Source organism: Cervus canadensis, chromosome 7, assembly GCF_019320065.1.
Source record: "Cervus canadensis isolate Bull #8, Minnesota chromosome 7, ASM1932006v1, whole genome shotgun sequence".
NCBI lineage: Eukaryota > Metazoa > Chordata > Mammalia > Artiodactyla > Cervidae > Cervus > Cervus canadensis.
In genome coordinates this window covers 82,616,219-82,638,393 of record NC_057392.1, presented here as the reverse complement: position 1 = coordinate 82,638,393, position 22,175 = coordinate 82,616,219, and the positions used below count along the sequence as shown (strand labels likewise).

The following is a 22,175-nucleotide window of genomic DNA, read 5'->3' as shown; positions in this document are numbered from 1 at the left end:
CCACAGTGATAACGCCAGTTTGTTCAAGGTTCTTTGCCAAATAGGTTGCTTTTCCCTTCGGAAGACAAAGGACTAGAAGTTAAAAATATTATTCTTTATTCCTAAATTCAGAGTTTATGTAGACATTTTACTGTTGATAGTTCACAATAATGGATGGAAATCAAATGGATCAATATTCATAAAGCTTTTTGGTGTCTCAGGGTTGTCTGCTTGCTGGAGTTAGTACAAATCAAATAATGAAACCCTGCATAAAACCCTGAATCTCAGTAGTGGGGCAGCTTGTAAGTTGAGTCCCTGGCCAATGCGGGGAAAAGGGGAAAGACTTTGGAGACAGACTAATTTAAGATTCATTCCTAGTTAGCTGTGTGGCCTTGAGCAATCTTGACTTCTCTGTACCTAGCTTCCACACTTGTAAAATGGGAATAATTCTACCTTGCAGCCTTGTGGTTAGAATTTCAGATAACATAAACAAAACACATTAACACCTCTTTAACCACGTATTTGGCTGTTAACACTGGTGATTCAGGGCATGTTAATTTTCTATTGCTGCCATAAGAAATTAGCAAAAACTTAGTGGCTTAAAAACAGTACAAATGTATTATTTTACAGTTATATGGGTCACAATTCACAGTTGTTAATGGGATAAAATCAAGTATTGTATTGGCAAGATTGTGTTCCTTTCTTGGAGGCTCTGGGGGACAGTTTGGTTCCTTGCTTGCTTAGATTGTTGGCAGAATTCAGCTCCTTGTTGTGGGACTTGAGATTTCCGTGCTGTTATCTGAGGGCCATTCCTAGCTTCTAGAGGCGCTCACAGCCCCCTTTCTCCTGTCTTCAGTGCCAGCAACAGTGAAGTGAGTCCCTCTCATGCTTCAGATATCTCCTGTCTGTTATTTCCCGCTTGTCATCTCTCAACTGCCCTTCTTCATTCCTTTCCATTTTTAAAGTCTCATGCAATTACACTGGACCTGTCCAGATTATTCATGATAATCTCCCCATATGAAGTCTGTAACCTTAATCACATCCACAGAGTCCCTTTTATCAGGTAAGGTAACAGTCACAGATTTGGGGGGAATGGGGCATGTCCTTAAAGAAGAACATCATTCTGCTTACCACATAAGGAATTAACATCTAAGGAGGATAGAGGTACATCGAACTACATCCAGGTAGATTATTTGGAAATGGAGACATCTCAATGTGCATTCGCTGGTCTTAACTGATCTCTCGAACCTACAGTAGAGTCTTGGTGACCATGCTGATTTCTTTGATTTAGGATTTCTAAACTGTAACACAGTTACAGTTGATTACAGCCTCAACCAATCCTTTGGTTTAGGAATTCTAAACTGTAACACAGATTCTACTTTCTGTTTTGTGGGGAGTTTTCCACAAATGGAGAGATTTTGTCAGTAGGAAAGGGCAAAGAGTTAAGTCTTAGACTCTTGAATCTTGGTGTGAAAAGAAAATTCTGTAAGTTAGCTGTTCCTTGCTCTCTTGTGTGGTATGCAAGCTCATATATTAAAATAGCATTTAGAACTTAAATGGTAGATCATTTTTATTTAACTGCACATGTATTTGATTTCATCCAATCAAATTGTTTTAACAGTTTCATTGCTTATCATGCTTATTACAATGTGTAATGTTTTTTGTTTTCTTTTTAAGAATGATCTGGAAAAATTTTCAAAAGGTATTGGCAGGTTTACAAGAGAAGATCCCACATTTAAAGTCCACTTTGACCCTGAGAGCAAGGAGACAATCGTGTCTGGAATGGGAGAGTTACACCTGGAGATCTATGCTCAGGTAGTGAACAGCAAGGATGTTAAAGTCACTTCCTTTATGTCTGTGTTTTAAGAGCGTAAAAGTCAAGAATTCTCAGTCTAATGGTCATAAACTAATAGTGGTTCTTTCTTCATGTCACTCTGGTTTTTTATCCAGATGTGGTACACTGCATCTTCTACTATCTGTTACTAATTAATTACTTTTGATCTCTAAACCTTCTTATTTGTAAAACATTGCAGTCAGACCATCCATCCATAGGTAGGTCGTGGTTCTTTGGGTCAGGTGTATCCCTAAGGTCTCAGCCTTAGGGGGACAACCTCAGGGAGAAACCTGCTGAGAAAGTCAGTCCACCAGTACTCACTCTCCAAGCCATTTCTTACCTGTTTTCTTCTCAAGTCAGTACTTGACGATCAATATAATGTAGTTACACAAATGGGTAGATGGAGACCCTACTTTCCTAGGAAAGGTCTTATGTGTATATAAATGAAATCGAAATATATATGACTTATTTTTTTAATACATCTGACCTATGATTAAAAATTCTGGCTCTGACTGTATCTCTGAAGTTGAGATAGTAGAAAATTATGACAATAGATCCATATACCTTTCCAATGAACATGTAATAAAATGGAGCAAAGGTAAAAGTTTTAGTAGATCAACTGGAGGTAAGTGTAAGTTAATCAGTCTAAATTAGAATTTGTTTATATAAAATCTGTAAAAGTGTGTAATGTATTTATCCTCATAAGGTACTTCAGTGATTTTAGGTTGGTTATTTGCTCATCATAACCGTCCCTGGTGGCTCAGATGGTAAAGCATCTGCCTGCAATGCAGGAAACCCCCGGGTTTGATCCTTGGGTTGGGAAAATTGCCTGAAGAAGGGAATGGCAACCCACTCCAGTTTTCTTGCCTGGAGAATCCCATGGACAGAGAAGCCTGGTGGGCTATAGTCTGTGGGGTCACAAAGAGTCGGACATGACTGAGTGACTAACACTTTCACTTTTAAATGAATGCTTCTAAGGTAATTAAGACTCTTAGGATTTTTCTTGTTTTAGTTTATTATTTTTTAATTTAAATATATCAAAAAAGATCTCTCTCGTTCTTTTTAGCGAATGGAAAGAGAATATGGCTGTCCTTGTATCACAGGAAAGCCAAAAGTTGCTTTCAGAGAGACCATTACGGCCCCTGTTCCGTAAGTATCCAACATGATGAAACAAGCTATGAGGCTGGAATTAAAAGCTTTTATTAGGGGTACACATGGCACTGTTACTGTTGATAAGACACTTTGACACTGTGACGCACTTTATTATGGAAGCTATATAGTTCTGTACTGTAATCAGGCCATTTATACATAATGACACTTTTGGGATTTGTCTAACCCCTTAAGCTAGATATCAGTGAAGACTAGTATACAGGTCATCATTAACAAGCGTGTTTACACTTTATCCAGTGTTATGGTCCTTGTTTATTCCAATTGTGCTTCCTTTGGCAGACGGCTATTATGTTTTACTTTAGTACCATATTGTGGATGCCAGAGAACTTGCATTTGCCAAGGAATAATCTCCTGCAAGTAAAAGAAACTAATGCTGTGATAAAATTAATAAAAACATTTAGGATTTATATTGGATTTATATTCTGTTGGAGATAAAACAGTCCTCATAAAGACAGCACAAGACAAGTTAAATTGCTACAACTGGTAATATACTTCAACCTGGTGCCTATTTGAATTTACATGAATTCTGATTTAGAGTCAAAATTAACAAGGCATACACTGAGGCTAGAAAGTGAGTCTCAATTTCCAAAGTGACATTATAAATGATACTATACCTGAGATGCAATGTCATGAAGGAGAATAGTGTAGTCTAACTCGATGAAGTCATCATTTCTTTGCTATAATAAAAAATAAAAACCTGGCATTTAAAACTTAGTATCATTGGCAAAAAGTATATTTTAATTTTAAAAATCAGTTTTCACTAGTAGATGATGATAATACTTAAGTAAAATTAAAAACTGAATGTTATGGAATTCCCTGGCAGTCCAGTAGTTAGGACTCCACATATACACTGCAGGGGGCATGGGTTCAATCCCTGGTCGGGGAACTAAGATTCTACGTGGCACACAGCACAGCCAAAAAATTTACAAATTGAGAGTTGTGGAACTTATAACATTATAGTCTATAATTTGAACATTTAGAACATTACAGTCTATAATTTGTCATTTAAGATTCTTTAATGTTTCCATTGCTCAAAAAAGCATTGTTTAGGGGATAAACAGCTGAGATGAGTGTTTATACTAAAGAAAACCAATTTTATAATAGAAATTCTCTTTTAAAAAACTGAAAATAATAAAATATAATGTTTGATTTTGTAACTAAAGCTTTGATCTATGCTGCTTACTGCTTTGGGCATGTAAAGTATTCCATCAACTACACAGAAATACCATATCTACATAGTTTCAAACCTTGATCATCAGAAATTTGCTGTACTTAAACAAGGCTCTTAAACACTTATAATGAGGCACTGAAAAATCCTGTGGCTCCTTTGGTTAACAGTAATAAAGTGGCCCCAGGATTGAATAAAAGTATTCTCCCTTTATAGTCTCTTGAAACAATCCTTTCTTTGACTATATCAACAAAGAAGCTCCTTTAAGGATAAGGTAAAGATCAGGAAGGTTACTTATCTGTGATCTAGCCCAAAGGTATCTAATAAGTAGTTGCAAAAGTTAGTGGAGTAAAGGTGCTCCAGCTTTCTTGCAGTTTGTTATCAACAAACTGAGAAAAGCCAATGGAAAGTGCTTTTCTCTTAGAGAATCTTTTTCTTGCATTCCATTAAATACTACTAGTTGACTAGTATTTTTCTTTTAAACCTCTTAATAAAGCTAAACTCAAAGAATTTGTTTTAATCTCTTCAAGGTCTAGAAAGAGGCAATTTGGAGTAGTTCTATCAGACTTAGTATTTTATTTTGGCGAATCCAGGTGGGGAAAATGTCAACCCTATATCTAGCTCTGGCACTAACATTTGAGGAGAGGAAAAAAGCAGAGGTAGTTTCATTATCATATGATTATAATAATCAGAACACAAAACTTAGGTTGCCAAAGGAAATGATCTGTATTACGCTGCACACAAAAACCATTGCCAAATTATAACTGAAGACTTCACTCTTGAAACTGCAGCTTCACCTTGTCCAGCCTTGATAACTGACCTCCCCTTCAAATACTGAGTTCACTACTGTAAATACAAAATGACCGAAGGGGCACTGTTTATCCGTCATGAATTATGACACCTTTTGTAAATACTGAACCTATTTAGAGTGTATTTTATAGAAATTACTTACCACTTGCTTGACAGTTTGAATTTTTGCCATTTTATACCATGTATTTTCAGTAGAGTTTTGCCATATTATATAACCACTGGCAACCCAGGCTAAATGTCGAACTGGCTTCATTTCTGGAGGTACATTTCCAAAACTGTCTGGTGAAGGAAATATTTATATGATAAATGGAATTATTTTACATAGAGAGTATTAACCTTTTAAATGTAAATTCTAAGTCATTTCTTAGTTTTCTTCAAATGTGTGCAGAAAGTAATTTAATTAAGCTATGTCTATCAAGTCCTAAGACCTTTATTGTTGTTAGATTAGTAATGAATATTTTGTGAAATTCAGTTTATTTCCAGCATAATGTAAACATCTTAACATTTTTGAGCATAGGTAAATTGATACTGTTTTTAAAATTGAAAAATATTTTCCTCTGCTATATATTTATATACCTGGAATATTTTGTGCTTCTAGAGGTTCCTTCATGGACTTGAGTCTTTGATAAAATGTGTTATCTTCTTCATCTGGGTTTTTTCCAATTTCTCCTTCAAATGTGAAGTTGACTTCTGGTGCCGTCTCTTGTCCCATTGGAGGGTACAGCACTTCAGCTGTGCAGTCCACTGTAACTTCCTGTTTGAAACATTTTGCAAAAGATCTTTACATGTAAATGGACATCCATTACTAATTATTATTCTTTGAGATAGAACCTTTAAGGCATTGTCCCCCTTATGGTATTACTTCAGACTGGACTTCAATGTGCCTATTTCAGAGGTATCTAATTCATGGTGGCCCAGTAATTTTCTTGAAGTGAAGTTGCTCAGTCATGTCCGACTCTTTGCGACCCTGTAGACTGTAGCCTACCAGGCTCCTCCATCTATGGGATTTTCCAAGCAAGAGTATTGGAGTGGGTTGCCATTTCCTTCTGCAGGGGATCTTCCCGACCCAGGGATCGAACCCAGGTCTTGCGCATTGTAGGCAGATGCTTAACCGTCTGAGCCACTAGGGAAGTTGATTTTCTTAGAGGTAGCTAAAAATAAGTAACTTAGTTTATAACATATAAAGTCTCATAATCTTGTAAATTCGTTGAAAACTTTGAATGTATTTCAGTAGTAATGGGAAGTCCATCTCTAAAGCAGATTTTAGTCTGACTTTATTGTCTTTCTATTCTTCTCTCCTCCTGAAATAACAGAAATTTTCTCAAACTCAGATTCATTTCAATCTGTATCCAGATGTAAAATGAGAAGATTGTAGCATTGGTTCTGCTTTAGATGAATATTCGTCTAGCAGCTCAGATGCCTTTTAGTGAATCTCTCTCTGTTAGCCTGTATCTCTTAGTTATGCTTAACAAATGGGCAAGTTTTTTAAAATTTCAAGATGGTTACAGTACAACTGGCAGTTCCTTCCTTTTAAGTTTATCTCGTTAATAATTTGAGAGGTGTATAATTTTTAAAACTGGCCCTGCCCCATTACTGAAGGATTCTAATCGGAACACAGTGGTATCAGTTGGCCACTCTGTTGCTCGTAAATAACTAAAAGCACTTGCTTTCTTTAAATAAAAGAAACAGAATGAGACAGAAATAAAAAACACCTAATGATGATTAGAGTTAATTATTTCACTTCTTCATATTAGGCATAAATTCACACTGACCCATGCATATATAACATTTTTAAAGGAAATTTATTTGTATTGAAGTATCTAGAGCCTCTTTTCTAAATAGCACAATAGAAATACTAAGTGTATCTCAGAATACACAAAAAGTGAAAACTAACCCTTGTATGATGATCATTTTTTTTGAGGCAGGAATTTCACAACAACTTTTTCTCAAAAAAAAAAAAAACCCAAAAAACCAAATCAATCCTATGATTTAATCAGCAGAGGTGACCTGGAATGTTAGGAATCAAATTTTATTTCATAATAAAGGATATCTCACTTACTTTTTGGATAATTTCTTCCACAGAAAATTTAAGACGATACTTATGTCCTCTTCCTGGAATATCCTAAAATTAAGAAAATGTGTTATTATAACAACAAATAAAGTCTTTATATGGTTAGGGGAATCCATGCTCTTTTGATGGGGCCGGGGGAAGCTGACTGTTGGAGGTAAACGTCTAAAGCCTTAGACCTTGAGCAAAGCATGTCACTCTGTCTGTGAGGGCTGATTTAGTAGGTCCTCTAAGCAGGGTTATTTTGGATGAGAACAAAAGAGTGGGATAAAACCATGTATATTCGGTTATAATTCACTTTAAATCATCAGAGAACTTTGACATCTGGATCTGTGACCCTAAGTTCCACATAAGAAAATTTAACATTTTTAATTCTAAAGATGACAAATAGGATACCCACTGAAAAGATTTTTCATAAAGCCTCCAAACAGAATTCCATTTTGAGATTACTGCAAAGTGGTTAGAGATGTTAAGTACTGCTTTTACCTGTGTATTAGTGGACCTGCAGAATGAGACTTTAATAAATTTTATAACAGTAAGACAAACATTTAGGTACTTCACTTTTGAATCAAGATACAATTGAAAGTTTATACCTAATTATGTTACCTAGTGTGGTTTTGAAATATGTACTCCCTGTCAGCTCTTACAGACTGTTAGCAGTTAAACTTCTGTCAGATCCATTAGATGTCAGTAAAATGGAAACAGGCTTAGTGATTGCTAAGGTCTTAAGCATAGCACTTAATTTACCCTTTTAGCCAGACAGCGCCCCTCACTCAGCAGTCAGCGGCAGCAGTGTTTGGGTCAGCCCACAATTCCTTCACTCTGACTTCAGTTTTGTCAGTTTCTGGTTTGGTTTGTTCGTCTGTTGACCCTTCGTTTTGGTCAAATGAACGACTAGTCTTAAGATACAGGCAGTGAAGAATGTTACGCAAGACCAGAGCTTTTGCTGGTCCAGATTGGAGCAGCAGATGAGAAACATGGTACCCGTTTTAAGAAACTTTCGAAAATGGTTCCTTTAGGTTTCACTTGGGGGAAGGGGGAGAAGCCGCCCCAAACTGAGAACATTTATCCATTTCCTTGTAATAGTGCCCATAAAAACTGTATCAGTGTGTGTGTCCCTGTGAAAACAACCAACAGCCCCGGGGCTGCCCCCAGAGACTAGAGAAAAGCCAGAAATACCAGCTTCTCTAGAGAGGCAGCAGTGAGACCCGAAGCAGGCATGGTGCCCGGGGGAGCCGGGAGCGGAGGGGATGGAGGGACGCTGGCCGTGCCCCGCCGCCCCCTGCCCGACTCACCTCCAGGCTGGCTTGTGTGACCGTCTGCACCAGAAACACCTTGTGCGGGGTCCCCTGCTGGTAGTTGATGCAGCTCTCGACCACCGAGGCCGCCCTGGCGGCCGGGTAGTGGGTCGGAGGGATTTCCATTCTTGCGGAGTGTTGGCTGGGCTGGCGAGCGTCCGCGTCCCCGTCCTGCCTGCTGCCGGGCAGCCCAGCCGGAAAAGTCCTCCCGCCGCCTGGGGGCTGGGCGTGGGCTGGGGCGGGGTCAGCGGCTCCTTCCCGCTCGCTCTCCTTCCCTCCTTCCGATTCCGAAAGCGGCTGCCTGGGAGCTGGCTCCTGCCGGGGCCCCTTGTGGAGCCCCGCCCTGCTGCCGCCTGCAAGTCCTCTCCGGTTCCTGCGCCGAGCGCCCCCTCCTCCTCTAAGTGGGGGTGGGGAGGGGTGGGGGTGCCCGGGACCACAGCCTTCCTGGTATCAACCCGAACCGAGGCGCGGGACGGGCGTCCTGGCTTTTGCCTCACTGCAGCGTCTCCTCTGGGGCTTGAGTTCCCCCTCCGTGAAAAGTCTGGCTGCTTCACTTGCAGAACGGAGCAACTTCCTCATCCACCACCTGCGGTGTCAGGCTGGGGCAAAGTCCAGAGGAGCTCCCGGTAGGGAGTCACTGCGTTTCTTCCTTTTCCCTCTCCTTTCCAGGAGCAAGCTTCTTCATCCCCAGGTTTCTGTGATGTTGGACCGGTTCTGCCCAAATCAGGGTTTGAAAGACTGCAAACAATAGCATTAATTTGGAGGATTTAGGGCAGGGGAATTTTACAACGTACTTGGACCCCTCTCTTCCTCTGCTAATCTTAGAAAAGATTTTGATGACACCATGCTTCCAACTTTCTGGATCACTTTGAAAGAGGATTAAAATGTAATTTAAAACTGTGTTTATACAAGGCACTACATTTAAGTAGCTTCTGACAAAAAGTTTTTAAAAGCTCCTTAAGCAAGCACAAACTTTGAGTAGCCAGTGCGTTTTTACTCTCCAGATCTCTTAATTACCTCTTTCTGTCACCTTTAAAGGCACTAGTCTAGGCTGTTCTTAAGAAATGCTGTCGAATTGGCAGCTAAGATTCCTTTTCTTCAGATATGTAACCAAACTGACACTGTAGTTTGTTGTCTTAGAAATAAAGATTCTTAGGTATTTTTCCCAAAGTGGATTTTGAAGGTTCTTTGGGCAGATATATAGGTTGTGTTGCTTTAAAAAAAAAAAAAAAAAGTTAAAAATGTATTTGTAATGTTTTGTCTTCTTCAAATATCCTTTAAAATCTGTTTATTAATAAAGTCGGAGTAAATAGGCATTCCCATCCTTTCTAGTTATATTAGCCAGCAGCTGTCAAATAACTAGAGAAAGAAAGGGTTTCGTTTCTCCTCTTAAGGCTTTTTCTAAAAAATTGAAGGCTGTTTTTTTTCTTTTGATGGAGGGGCCAGTGAATCATTGATCTAACAGTCAACCTGTTAGATTGTTGTCTGTGTGTGTTCTTAATAGTTGTGTGAATTATGTGCTCCTTTGGTAGTACCCAAGAACGAGTGGTCAAATACATTCTAATTACATAGATCTTTTTGCTGAAAATGAAATTTTAAAGTTTCACATGCAGCTAGTTAACATCTTCTGTGTTATTACCGGTTAGAGTTGTGAGAAGTACAGTATTTGAGACCCCCAAAGTCACCAGTTTGAAGCTTTAAAGCTTCAAAAATAATTACCATCTCTGTAGAACAAGGGTAGTAATAGAGGTGCTGGGTGACAGACAATATCAGGTGTTTATTTGCTAAAAACACACATACCAATTTAGGTTCTTTTAAAAATAAAATTATTATATTATTGCTCAGTCATGTCTGACTCTTTGCAACCCCATGGACTGTAAACTGCCAGGCTTCTCTGTCTATGGAATTCTCCAGGCAAGAATACTGGAGTGGGTAGCTGTTTCTTTCTTCAGGGGATCTTCCCTACTCAGGGATCAAACCCAGGTCTCCCACACTGCAGACTGAGCCACCTGGGAAGCACATATTAAAAACTTTAAGCTGCCTGTGTAGATGTTAAATAAACTGTTTTAAGAGAATCTTATCCCTGTAGAGTCCTTGAGATAGATCTTAGTTTCTCGATAAAATTTCATTAATGGTTAATCAAGAGATCATTATCCTCAAAGTTGAATAATGTATGAGTTACCTTGAAAGTAGCAAAATTATTATAAAGTCTCTGGGATTGTGCAAATTAAATTATTGTTTTAAATAACTGAAAATAAGTAAAAACACCTATGGCTTGCAACTTTGGTAAGACTATAAAGTCAAAATAAATCTACAAAATAAGATATACAGTAAAACCAACACAATTCTAATTAACATTAACTTTTTATGTGAGAGATGATGTTTTGCCAAAATGAAACTATTTCACAGAATGCCAGTGGTCTGACCACAAGAGCATGGATTCTTTTACCTTTAGCATGTCTATTCACTGCTTACCAAGTGGTGTCTAAGTTCTTCCGCTTCTCTAAGCTCCAGGAAAATCTCTTTGTGCAGCGTCCTTATAAGGCTTTCGAGTTGAATGCATCATGTGCAGGTTAAATATTTACATTCTTACTATCTTTCTAAAAACATGTTTGATTGTTGGTCTTGGTGCAAATTCTGGCCACTTAAGAGTTGCATCACATTTGGCAAGTTACTTAGCTTCTCTGACCCTCAGGTTTCTCACCTGTAAAGTAATGATAAAAAAAAATAGTGCCTACTTCATGGGTCTGTAGTGAAGAATAAGTACTACAGTCCATAAAAAGTGCTTAGCACAAACCTGGCACTTGCATCCTCTTATTTGGCATCCACTAGGTTATAAACTCAGCCAGGATCCCTGAAACTGTATGGATAACTCGTTTGTAAGCTGGTCCTCCAGGGCTGTGCTGTCCGGGACAGTAGCCACTCTCCACATTGCCTGTTGATCATTTGCAATGTGACTGGTGCAACTAAGGAACTGAATTTTACATTTTATTTAATTTTAATTAACTTCAATTAAATATCCATGGTTAGTGATTACCATATAAACAGCACAGATCTAGAGTATGTTGTATGGATATTATTGTTAAATTGAAAACAAAATTTATGTTGTCTTGGAGAACTTGAGCATACCTGAGAACATGTGAGTGGGCCCGTTTTGGAATCCCTTAGTAATTCTGTGGTGATTTGGCAGTTATTTCTCTTCTGCTGTCCTTTTAGTTCTGATATCTGTTTACCTTTCAGCATTGTCTTCGCCAGCCCATCCTGAAACTTGGCGACTGCAACATTATTTAAAGGCAGTTCATCAGGCACATTCACACTTAGGTTGCCTATGGAAACTCATTCCAAGCTGACATCTCCTACTAAAATTGCTATTTACTTCTGCCAAACCATTCACAGATCTCTGTGCAGGAACAGATGTTCATTAATGTCCACTTACCTGCAGTTATCTGCAGATAACTTTGAAAGTAGCCAGCTTCTTCGATCTTATGGTCTTGGGGAAGGTTGAAGTTTAAAGGAAAAATGCCTTGCAAACAGAAACTCATGAAATGTTTTTTAAGTGATATAGTAGCCTATATTTACATATATTTAATATGCATACAAGATGCTTATGCAATCTTATTAATGTTGTCTTTAATAATTTGAAGTAAACACTGATCTGTGTCTATATATGTGTCTATTTGGAGGACTTATGTTAATTGTGATGATTTTGCCATTGATCATTTTCAGGTGTTAGTTATCCTTCCGGAAGCTCCCCTTTTTGTATTTTCTTAGTCCATAGTGTCCAAGTTGTAAAATCAAATAACTATCTGAATGAATTACTTGCATAACTCCTATTTTCAGATAACTGTCCTCAGAGAGATTCAGGACAGAACCCTGTGTCCCAGGGAAACAGAACCCTGTTTCCAAAAGAAAATGGGTAAGCTTCTTGGAATGTAGGTTAGAATAAGAACCTTCCACTGACTTTTTGTTTTAACACTTTTACTTTCTACTTGTGAAATTCAGATAAATTAGCAGAATTAAAACCATGGATTACTTGATGGTGTACCCCACCTCTAAGTAAGAACAGAAAGGAGCGAATTCCTTTTTAAATAAATTCTATAATAAAATTTTATATCAAGGCCATCCCATTTGAAGGAAGAAGTAAAATTGATGAGAGGTGGTTTTTCATTTCAGTTAGTAGGAGTTTATTTCATTTTGGTAATTATACTATGTTGATTTTTTTTTCTCATATTACTTTCAGGTTTGAGTTTACACATAAAAAACAATCAGGTGGGGCGGGCCAGTATGGAAAAGTGATAGGTGTACTGGAGCCTCTGGACCCAGAGAACTACACGAAGTTGGAGTTTTCAGATGAAACATTTGGGTCAAATGTACCAAAGCAGTTTGTGCCTGCTGTGGAAAAGGTAAAAGACGAACAAACAAAAAAAGCCTTTATTACATTAAAAAAAATAAAAAACGGTGTAGTAGATATCAAATCATATTGCTATCATGTCTTCTGTGGTTCGGTTTTGTTCCAGTCCTGCTGCTTTATCTGATTAAGCTCTCCATCTGGTTTAGAATCATTAAGTTCAAGAGCTATAAATATAAGCTATGACAATGAGAGGAAATCATTCTGTTTCTGAATCATAGTTATTACATTTCTCGATAAATTGAAACTACTTGATTGATTATAATTAGTAACTGAAATTTGTAGTAGTCGTTAGGAGTTTGTGAAAGTTTTCCATGCAGTACCCTTGTAGTAGAATGGTCATGCATTAAGATTTCCAACACCTGCGTGTGTTGTCATCTCCGCTAATGATTAATACGTCCTTGGGTAAATCAGTGTTCAGAGCCACTTTCTTTTGTAAACTGAGCATACAGTACTTAATCCTGAACCCCTCACAAAATCAAAGATTGGGTAAGACTCTGACATTTCTTTGGGAATTGTGAGGTGCTTTGCACATAGAAGGGGTTATTTGTGTTTTGGTAGCTTTCTACGTCATTGGTTTTAAGACTGTTGTAAACCTTTAGCAACTGTCTATTCATAAAGATTGAGGTTATTTTTAAAAATCTTTTAACTTTTAACTTAGAAGTCTTTATTAACAGATCATGATTTTGGTTTTAGCATTAATTTTGGTAGCATTTTTTGTGATTAGTGTATTTCATCCATTATGCTTAATTTCAAAACAGTATTTTGTCATTCACACAAATGAATGTGTCATTCACACAAATTTAAATTATCTTTTATTCTCCAAGATTAACATAGGTGAAGGAAAGCTTAGATATTTTACAGCATTCAGAGTTAACAGTTTTGAAATGTCAGAAATACATTGTACTACACGTGCAACTGTGTAGACTAACTTGAATCGTAGCAACTCTACAAGTATTTAATGAATGAAAACGAACTGCACACATATCAGATTGCATTCTTTAAATATGTGTAGTTTATTGTTTATCAATTATATCTCAATAAAGCTGTGTCTTAAAAGAATTGCTTTGGAAAAATGTTTTAATTTTAGTTCTTACATTGTGTAGCACAAAAATTATTATGTAGTGGTCTGCCAGTGAGTCAGAGCAGTGATGGGTGTAGAGTAGGAGCTTAAGACACAGTTGTTGATGTCAGTTTTGATTAAAGTTTTACTTTAGGGAATTTCTTAGATTTGCCTTTCCTCTGTTTATGCCTTGTAAAATTAAGATCATACTGACTCTATAATGTATCACAAGAGTTTAGTAATTGTTGAATATTAGGTTATGAGAAAGTGATTGCTTATCTACATTCCACAATAATAAAGCTTAAATAGGCTGTTCAATTTTAAAGAAATTAAAAAAAAAAATGAAATATACATGAAAATGTTAAACTTCTGAATACTAAAATGTTTGAGGGTTTTTCTTAATGCACCTGCAAGTGGAGAGACACTCAAGAAGCTTATTCATTAACAGGGGTTTTTGGATGCCTGCGAGAAGGGCCCTTTGTCTGGTCACAAGCTCTCTGGGCTCCGGTTTGTTCTGCAAGATGGAGCACATCACATGGTGGATTCCAATGAAATCTCTTTCATCCGAGCAGGAGAAGGTGCTCTTAAACAAGGTATGCTGCGTCTGGCACCTGCCACATGGATGAGTCTGCTTCCCTAGTGGACCACCAGAGCCCCAAAAGGCGGCACTGTGCTGCTTAGGTCTTCCTCCCGACACCCTCCACTGCTTCTACCCCCTTCCCCTGGGGCAGTAGGCAGCACACCGGGGAACAACGAAGGTTCTGGACAGGTTTTCATAGAATCAGTGTGAGGACAGATTACTGTGTTTTCTTTTTTACAAAACTAAGATCCTACTTTGTTCTCTTCAATTATCTGGTATTTTTCATATGTTTAAATTCATAGATAATCTGTAAGCTGTATTTTTAATAAAGAAGACAAATGCTTAGAATTTTAAGAAATATTTTAAAGAAACATTAACTATAGTCATGCTATTTTTAGTAATTTATTCAGATGTCAGAAAATCTATAAATTTGTAAACAGTGTTTTCACATATGACATTGTAGGCTTTTAGGCATTTGAAAGAATTCAGTAAACTTTATTCTCAGTGCAGATTTCTTACTAAACTGCTAAAACTGTCAACCTTTCTCACAAGGATAATAATGTGTATTAAAACCCTGATGATACCAGAACCATAAGCAATTGCAGGTGCATTTGATTGATTGCTTGTAAGAGAGAAAAGCAAATGACACAGCAGTTTGACATCAGGGTTATTCAACAAAAGAATTTTAAGTTATAACTGAAAGTCAAGAAATTCATTGTGTTTGTCATCTCTTCCACATCCATTATATGATAATTCATTAGTTATGTCCAGAAGTGTGTTTTCACAGAAATTACATTATAATTCATAAGACATTCATAAATATTTTTATCAAAGAAGGTCAAAATGGACAGCAGAAAATTCTAACACTTCATTTCCAGGCATTCAGAGAAGCAGGATTTTCCTGATTGTGTTTGCATTTTGGACTTGGTTATTTTTAGTCTGTTTGCATCTGTGGTTAGGTGTGGGGCAGTGGCTGGAGAAGGTTGCTTATTTCTTGACCAGGCCACTAATTCCTTATTTTACTTAATGGGAGCCATTAGTTATTTATTTCATTTCCTAGTTGCAAAAGAGTAAAAGAATCCTTCATTTTCTTTATGCCAGCTAGCTGTCTATTAAAAATGCAGTTGAAATCTATGATCTAGAAACTTTGTCACAACCTGACAATTGTGTTAATAGGAAAAGGGAAACAAAGTCACAAAGTAAGATTTTATTAGGCATGACGGAGAAGGAAATGGCAACCCACTCCAGTATTTTTGCTTAGAGAATCCTGTGGACAGAGGAGCCTGGTGGGCTGCCGTCTATGGGGTCACACAGAGTCGGACACGACTGAAGTGACTTAGCAGCAGCAGCAGCAGATTATAACACCTGCCTTTTGCCTTCAAAGGTGTTTACCACTTTAATAAGTCTTAAATTGACAATTTAGTTGTAATCACTTTATACTTTTCTCAGCTTTATTGAGGTGCAGTTGACAAAACTGTGATATAATAAGTGATGATTTCATAAACGTATGCATTGTGATACTTTTTTTAATATAGTTAAGACAAATTAGAAATCACCAACTATTCTATTCTGGAAATAGGCAGCTTTCCTGGATAGAGGTTGCATAAAGCAAGATAATTGGTAAAATCAATAAAGAGCGTCATGCTTTTCAGTTGTACCTATATGAAATATAGGTAAATGTAGATTAGATGTCCATAATACACACATATGTATATCCATGAAAAAAATCTGTGTGTCTATGAGTATTAATTAAACAGGTATATACCATTTAGTTTTTAAATACTTAAGTGTGCAGATATTCTTATGTGTGATTAATTGCCTGATGGGGATGCAGAGGAAAAGCACTAGATGATAATAGAACTGAGGAGTATTGTGGGGGTTTTTTGCCAGAAAAATATGTGCAAATAAACAGGGTGCTAGCATGAAAAAAGAGTCACTTTGCTGTTTCATCATCCGATTCTTTTTTCTCCATGATTGAAAGATAAAAGTGTAAAAGAGTAAAAAAAATTTTACTGGGCTGGGCTCTTAAGAAAATCATCTTTTCATACACATACCTCCACTGATTATCATATGAGAGTTTTAAGGTGGTAGATGTTGATAATTGAGCTTAATATCAGATTAACCTATACTTTTGAACTATTCTGTTATCAAAATTGGGAGAAAAATAGTTCATGTTCTCATATGTTTTTAATTTTAAAAAGTGAACACTGGAACTATATTCAGTCACAATTTAAACTTTATCCCTGAAATTAATCAGTGATGTAACTAAAATGGAAACATGAAATTAAATGTTCTTTCAGGGATTGGTTCACCCCATGGATGTTAACCGTTACCATCATTTTCTTAATTTTTCATTTTCTGCCCTAGTCTTAGTTGCAGCATGCAGGATCTTTGATCTTCGTTGTAGCTGCAGGATATTTTTAGTTGTGGCATGTGGGATCTTTAGTTGTGACATTCAAACTCTTAATTGCAGCATTCAAATTCTTAGTTGCAGGATGTGGGATCTAGTTCCCTGACCAGGGATTGAAGCCAGACCCCCTGCATTGGGAGCGCAGAGTCTTAGCCACTGGATCACCAGGGAAGTCCCACCATCATTTTCTTCAGCCAATATTTAGACCACTGTGCTTGGTCTCCCCACAAACATTTAATTTGTAGTTACTCTATAGGAGAAATAAAGGCCTACCCAGGATTACATTAGCTCATTTTATTCATCATTGTCCCTTTTTTGATCTCCTGGGCTGAGTTTGAATCCTGGCTCTTCTTCATACTTAACTCTGTGGAAATGGGCATGTCCAGCTGCTTGCAGATAGTAATTCCACACTATTAAATCAGAATGTACTTAAACATTGCATAGGCTTCCCAGGTGGTGCTAGTGGTAAAGAACCTGACTGTCAGTGCAGGAGACATAAGAGACACAGGTTCAGTCCCTGGATCAGGAAGATCCCCTGGGGGATGGCACAACAACCCAGTCCAGTGTTCTTGCCTGGAGAATTCCATGGACAGAGGAGCCTGTCGGGCTATAGTTCATGGGGTCACAAAGAGTCAGACATGACTGAAGTGACTTAGCACACAACACACTTGCACATATGTGTTTGGGCATAGTGAAAGCTTATCCCTCTTCCCTTCATATTACCTTTGACCTGTTCATGCCACCTATCCCCAGCTTTTTGTCTCAGAGAAGTCACAGTAACATTTATTGATGACTTTTGTGCTGTGTACTAATATTATGCTAAGTACATGAATTATCTTATCTTCCACAGTGACCTGATGGTTCAGAAAACTGAGACTCAAGAGTAATTAGTTAAATGGCCCAAGGCTCCATGTTAGCTAGTGGTGGAACCGAGACTCAAACCCTCGCCAGGGTCCTGGCCCTTGACCGCCTCCTCTCAAAACTCTTTGGCACCCAGCATGGTGTTTTCAGCTTTATCCCTAGTGGACTGAAATAGAAACATCACCACCTCTGCCCACCACTTTAGACTTAAAGGTCTTGTGATGGATGGTGTGGATATTTTCACTTCCTGCTATTCTACTTCAGGAAAAAATTGCTTTTAGGACTTGGCTGCCATGTGACTATTGAAAAATGGCAGGATGAATTAGCTCTGGAGTCTTGTCATTACAGAATGGGATAGAGAAAAGCATGGAGAAGGGCAAGTGAATCAGAAGGTGGATTTAGGAAGAAAGAAAGAATTAAAAGGAGAGTGGGGGAATATGAAACAGAATTGGACAGGTTACCCTCAACTGTTAAGGGATGGACACTGTATACTTGGCCCCTTTCTTTCCCTTTAGGATATGATGACTTTCACACTTGAGCTCTTTTATTATTACTGACCTTTTGAAAACACTAGATAATATGTAACTAAATATGCCTGTTAACATCCGTCTCTCTGGGTACCTCTGTGCATGTGTGCTCAGTCGTGTCTGAGTCTTTGCAACCCCTTGGACTGTAGCCCACCAGGCTCCTCTGTCTATAGGATTCTCCAGGCTAGAATACTGGAGTGATTTGCCATGCCCTCCAGGGGATCTCTCAACCCAGGGGTTGAACCTGCATCTCTTATGTCTCCTGCATTGACCGGTGGGTTCTTTAGCACTGTAAAGAAGGGCTTCCCTCGTAAAGACGGTAAAGCGTCTGTCTGCAATGCGGGAGACCCAGGTTCGATCCTTGGGTCGGGAAGATCCCCTGGAGAAGGAAATGACAACCCACTCCAGTACTCTTGCCTGGAAAATTCCATGTACTGAGGAGCCTGGTAGGCTACAGTCCATGGGGTCACAGAGTCGGACACGACTGAGTGACTTCACTTTCACTTTCTTTACCATTAGCACCACCTGGGTTCTGCATTAATTACATTTATTTAGAGCCAAGGAAGCCCAGCCATTGTGGTAACCCAAGAAGTTACAAGAAATAGAGCTGCTTCTACAGTCTAGAATTTTTAGTCTCCTGCTTTAGATGTCTACATAGAATTCTGCAGGGCCTCGTTAATGACACTGGAATCTGCAGAGCTCACTTATATCCCTCTTTTGAAATCAAAACTCACTAATTAGGACTAATGAGTCAGAGGTAGGTCTGAGCCAGGGACCAACAAGAAAGGGTTGATTTACCTAGGTCAGAGACTCAACAGCTAGTGAAGGATCTCAGAAAAAATTAGTGACCCTTAACTGCATAATTTAAGTGGGAAAGGACTTTATTGAATGTTGTTCTAAGACCCCTTTTATATTATTCTCTGCAACCTCATGATTTTTAAGGATAAAAATATGGTAATGGACATAGTAATATTAGAATTAAGTGTTGTCTTTCTGGAAGTTCCATTTAAAAGAGTGACTGCTACTGCTGCTAGAAAAATGAGTCCAGATCAAATATTTTAATCTTACCATTTGTGTGTGTACCTTTGGGAGAGCACTTTCTATCTCCTTTTTGTACATCTGGATAAAGAAAGAGTTCCAGTTTGTTTAAAGATTAATAAACTTACGTATTATTTATTTTTTTAAACCCCAGCCCTGGCAAATACAGCATTATGTATTCTTGAGCCTATTATGTCGGTGGAAGTTATAGCCCCAAATGAATTTCAAGGACCAGTGATTGCAGGAATTAACCGACGCCATGGGGTAATCACAGGACAAGATGGAATTGAGGACTATTTTACACTGTATGCAGATGTAAGTACTGTTAGTCACTGACAACCTTGCTTTTATTATCCACAGGAGAAAATCAGGATTAGCTTTTGTGTTTGGAAATTGTAGAGCAAATTGGCACATTTCCCTGCCTATTCGAGTGTTGAATTTGTGCTTATATATGTGTGTGTCAATTTCTATAATTTGCTGTTAGAGCATCTCTTTAAGTGTAAAAGGTAAAAATGAGATTCATTTCATGTAGGCCTTTTGTATGTCATTTTCTTAGATGTGTAATTACCTTCCTTTCTCATGATAGCTTTATTTACATAGCTGTTTTTTTTATGTTCTCATTTATTAGGATAATATTTATCTCCTTTGCCTTACTTAAAGTTCATGGGAGAAAGGGTTTAGTCATATTACCTAAGGTCTCCTAGAAGACATTACTGTGGGCATATCATTGAGGAGTCCAGAGGAAGGTTGTATGAATAGTCACCTTTTCACAGAAGAAACACTCTTGAGTACTTGAGCTGCAGCCGTGGGAGTGGGGATGAGGGGGAGGGCCGTCAGTGGGGTCCACTCCGCGAAACTGAAAGATCGATTTGCTAGTTGTGACTGTCAAATGAAATTATCTTCAAATGGGGTTTCTACTCTCAATAAAACAAAAATAAGCTTTTCTTTGGCTTCTAATTCTTTTAAACCAAGAGTTACTAGTAGAAACCTGAGTCTACAGGAGTTAAGTGGCTAAGGCTTCTGTGTTTTTCTCATTTTCCAGTAGGCAATGCTGAAGTATTTACTGTGTTTGTTTTCAGGTCCCTCTGAATAATATGTTTGGTTATTCTACTGAACTTAGGTCATGCACAGAGGTAAGCAGGTGTTTAAATTTTACTTCAGTGCTCTTCAAGGGACCATCCTACAAAATGATCATTTTTGTGAAATCTTGGCTTTGCATGACTTTCTTTAATTGATAGTTTTTGGAGGCCTGGTTTCTAAAAATCTTTTTGATTTTTGTTTTGAACCCCCCAGGGGAAGGGAGAATATACAATGGAGTATTGCAGATACCAGCCATGTTCACCAGCTACACAAGAAGAACTCATTAACAAGTATTTGGAAGCTACAGGTCAACTTCCTGTCAAAAAAGGAAAAGCCAAGAACTAATTTTTCTCACTTTGTTGACGAACTTTAACTGTATCTGCAACTTTGGATACTTTAATGGATTCCAGTGGAATAAATCCAGGCTGAAAACAAGTAACTTTAGAAGCCCTTCCTATATATTCAGGAGTTTCTATTATGTAAAGGTTGATTCTGTGTATATCTCAACTCTGTTGATTGGTTTTATACCTCAAATAAAATATGGTTATTATTGAAATATATTTAATATTTATTTGAGAGAGGAGACTTATTTCTGTTCTACTTATAAGCTTAGAACATGTATAAACGTGCAGATTTTTCAGCATGAGAATTTTCAGGATACAGAAAAGCTGAAAACAGTAGAAAGAACAGCCACATACCACCCGTCTAGACTGAATAGTGAAGTTTGTTAAGAGTGTTTATCAGATAATTTGTCATATCTGCTTTCTGTTTGTTGTCCATCTGTGTCACATACTTCCATTCTTTTAAAAAATATTGTTTTGCTGAATACTTGGAAGTGAATTGGATATATCATAATACTTCTTGGAGTGTCACTTTTTTTTTTTTAAGAGTGTGATTCCTTTGTGACAACCTGGATGGCCCTAGAGGTTATTATGCTAAGTGAAATAAGTTAAAGACAGATACGATATGATTTTACTTATATGTAGATCTACAAATCAAAACAAATGAACAAACATGACAAAACTAAGTCTCACAGACACAGAGAACAGAAAAGTAGATGGTTTTTTTTAAACAAAAAAGGATTCCTTATAATCTTAATGAAGAACATTTTTCAGATTCTTCATTGGGTTATTAAAATGCTAGCTAAATTTCTAGCTCTTTTATATAGAGCTGATGGCTTCAGCTTGTGGCTTATACACATTTGTAACTGCTTGTTTTCAGAGGCATAAATGTTACTTTTTTGCAGACCTGTGAGGTAAAAACAGACCCTTTCATATGCTTGTCTGTGTTCATTTTAATGTTTCTGCACTTTGGAAATAAAATACAACTTACAGGGTTGTTGGGTAGTCTGTTTCATCCACGCAGTAAATGCTAGTTGAATTTGAGTCTGTTGGAATGTATCACATACTGTGTTGAGATTATGAAAGACAAACGCTAAGCTTTTGTTTCTAGGGTATATATTGGACTTTGCCAGTAAGTTCTACCATATTGTTCAGAATTGGCTCATCCAAAAAACAAGAATATCTCACAGGAACCCATCCAAGACCAGAACCAACATCTTTTGTTGACTCAGTTTGGTTGTAGTTGGTAAAGACCATGTTACCAGCCAAAGTTTGCAGAAGGAAAAAATTAATGATGGTATTTATAAATAAGGGTTTCTTTTATACTGCTCTTAGGATAATTGTTGGATAATTTAAAGAAAGACAGTGTTATTTGTGTTGGAGAGTGGTAGCAGCGCTAGACAGGAGTATCACCCTGATTCCCAATTTAGAAATTACTTGCGGAGCTTTAAAAAAATATCCAGGCCAACCCTTAGGTACTACTGCTTCTTTGGATCAAAATCAAAAGTTTTCCAGTGTAGTCTAACGTACAGGCACGGTT

General features: G+C 37.7%; 2 protein-coding genes across 2 annotated transcripts in view; one reads left to right on the top strand and one right to left on the bottom strand.

The window, feature by feature from the left end:
- Positions 1-20,850, top strand: part of GFM1 (G elongation factor mitochondrial 1) — a 49,991-nt gene extending 29,141 nt beyond the window's left edge. Inside the window, exons 12-18 of the mRNA XM_043473898.1 lie at positions 1,657-1,794; positions 2,880-2,962; positions 12,568-12,730; positions 14,247-14,391; positions 19,369-19,529; positions 20,294-20,347; positions 20,508-20,850. Of these exons, the coding sequence (XP_043329833.1) occupies positions 1,657-1,794; positions 2,880-2,962; positions 12,568-12,730; positions 14,247-14,391; positions 19,369-19,529; positions 20,294-20,347; positions 20,508-20,639 (876 nt within the window). The 3' untranslated portion in view covers positions 20,640-20,850. The remainder of the gene's footprint in view (positions 1-1,656; positions 1,795-2,879; positions 2,963-12,567; positions 12,731-14,246; positions 14,392-19,368; positions 19,530-20,293; positions 20,348-20,507) is intronic.
- LXN (latexin) lies at positions 2,992-8,738 on the bottom strand. The gene is made up of 6 exons (XM_043473900.1): positions 8,325-8,738; positions 7,021-7,083; positions 5,538-5,715; positions 5,104-5,240; positions 3,598-3,660; positions 2,992-3,334 (listed from the first exon to the last, which is right to left on the bottom strand). Exons 1-6 carry the CDS (start codon positions 8,451-8,453, stop codon positions 3,236-3,238), a joined length of 669 nt encoding a protein of 222 aa, XP_043329835.1. The 5' UTR covers positions 8,454-8,738; the 3' UTR covers positions 2,992-3,235.
- Positions 20,851-22,175: the final 1,325 nt, after the last annotated feature.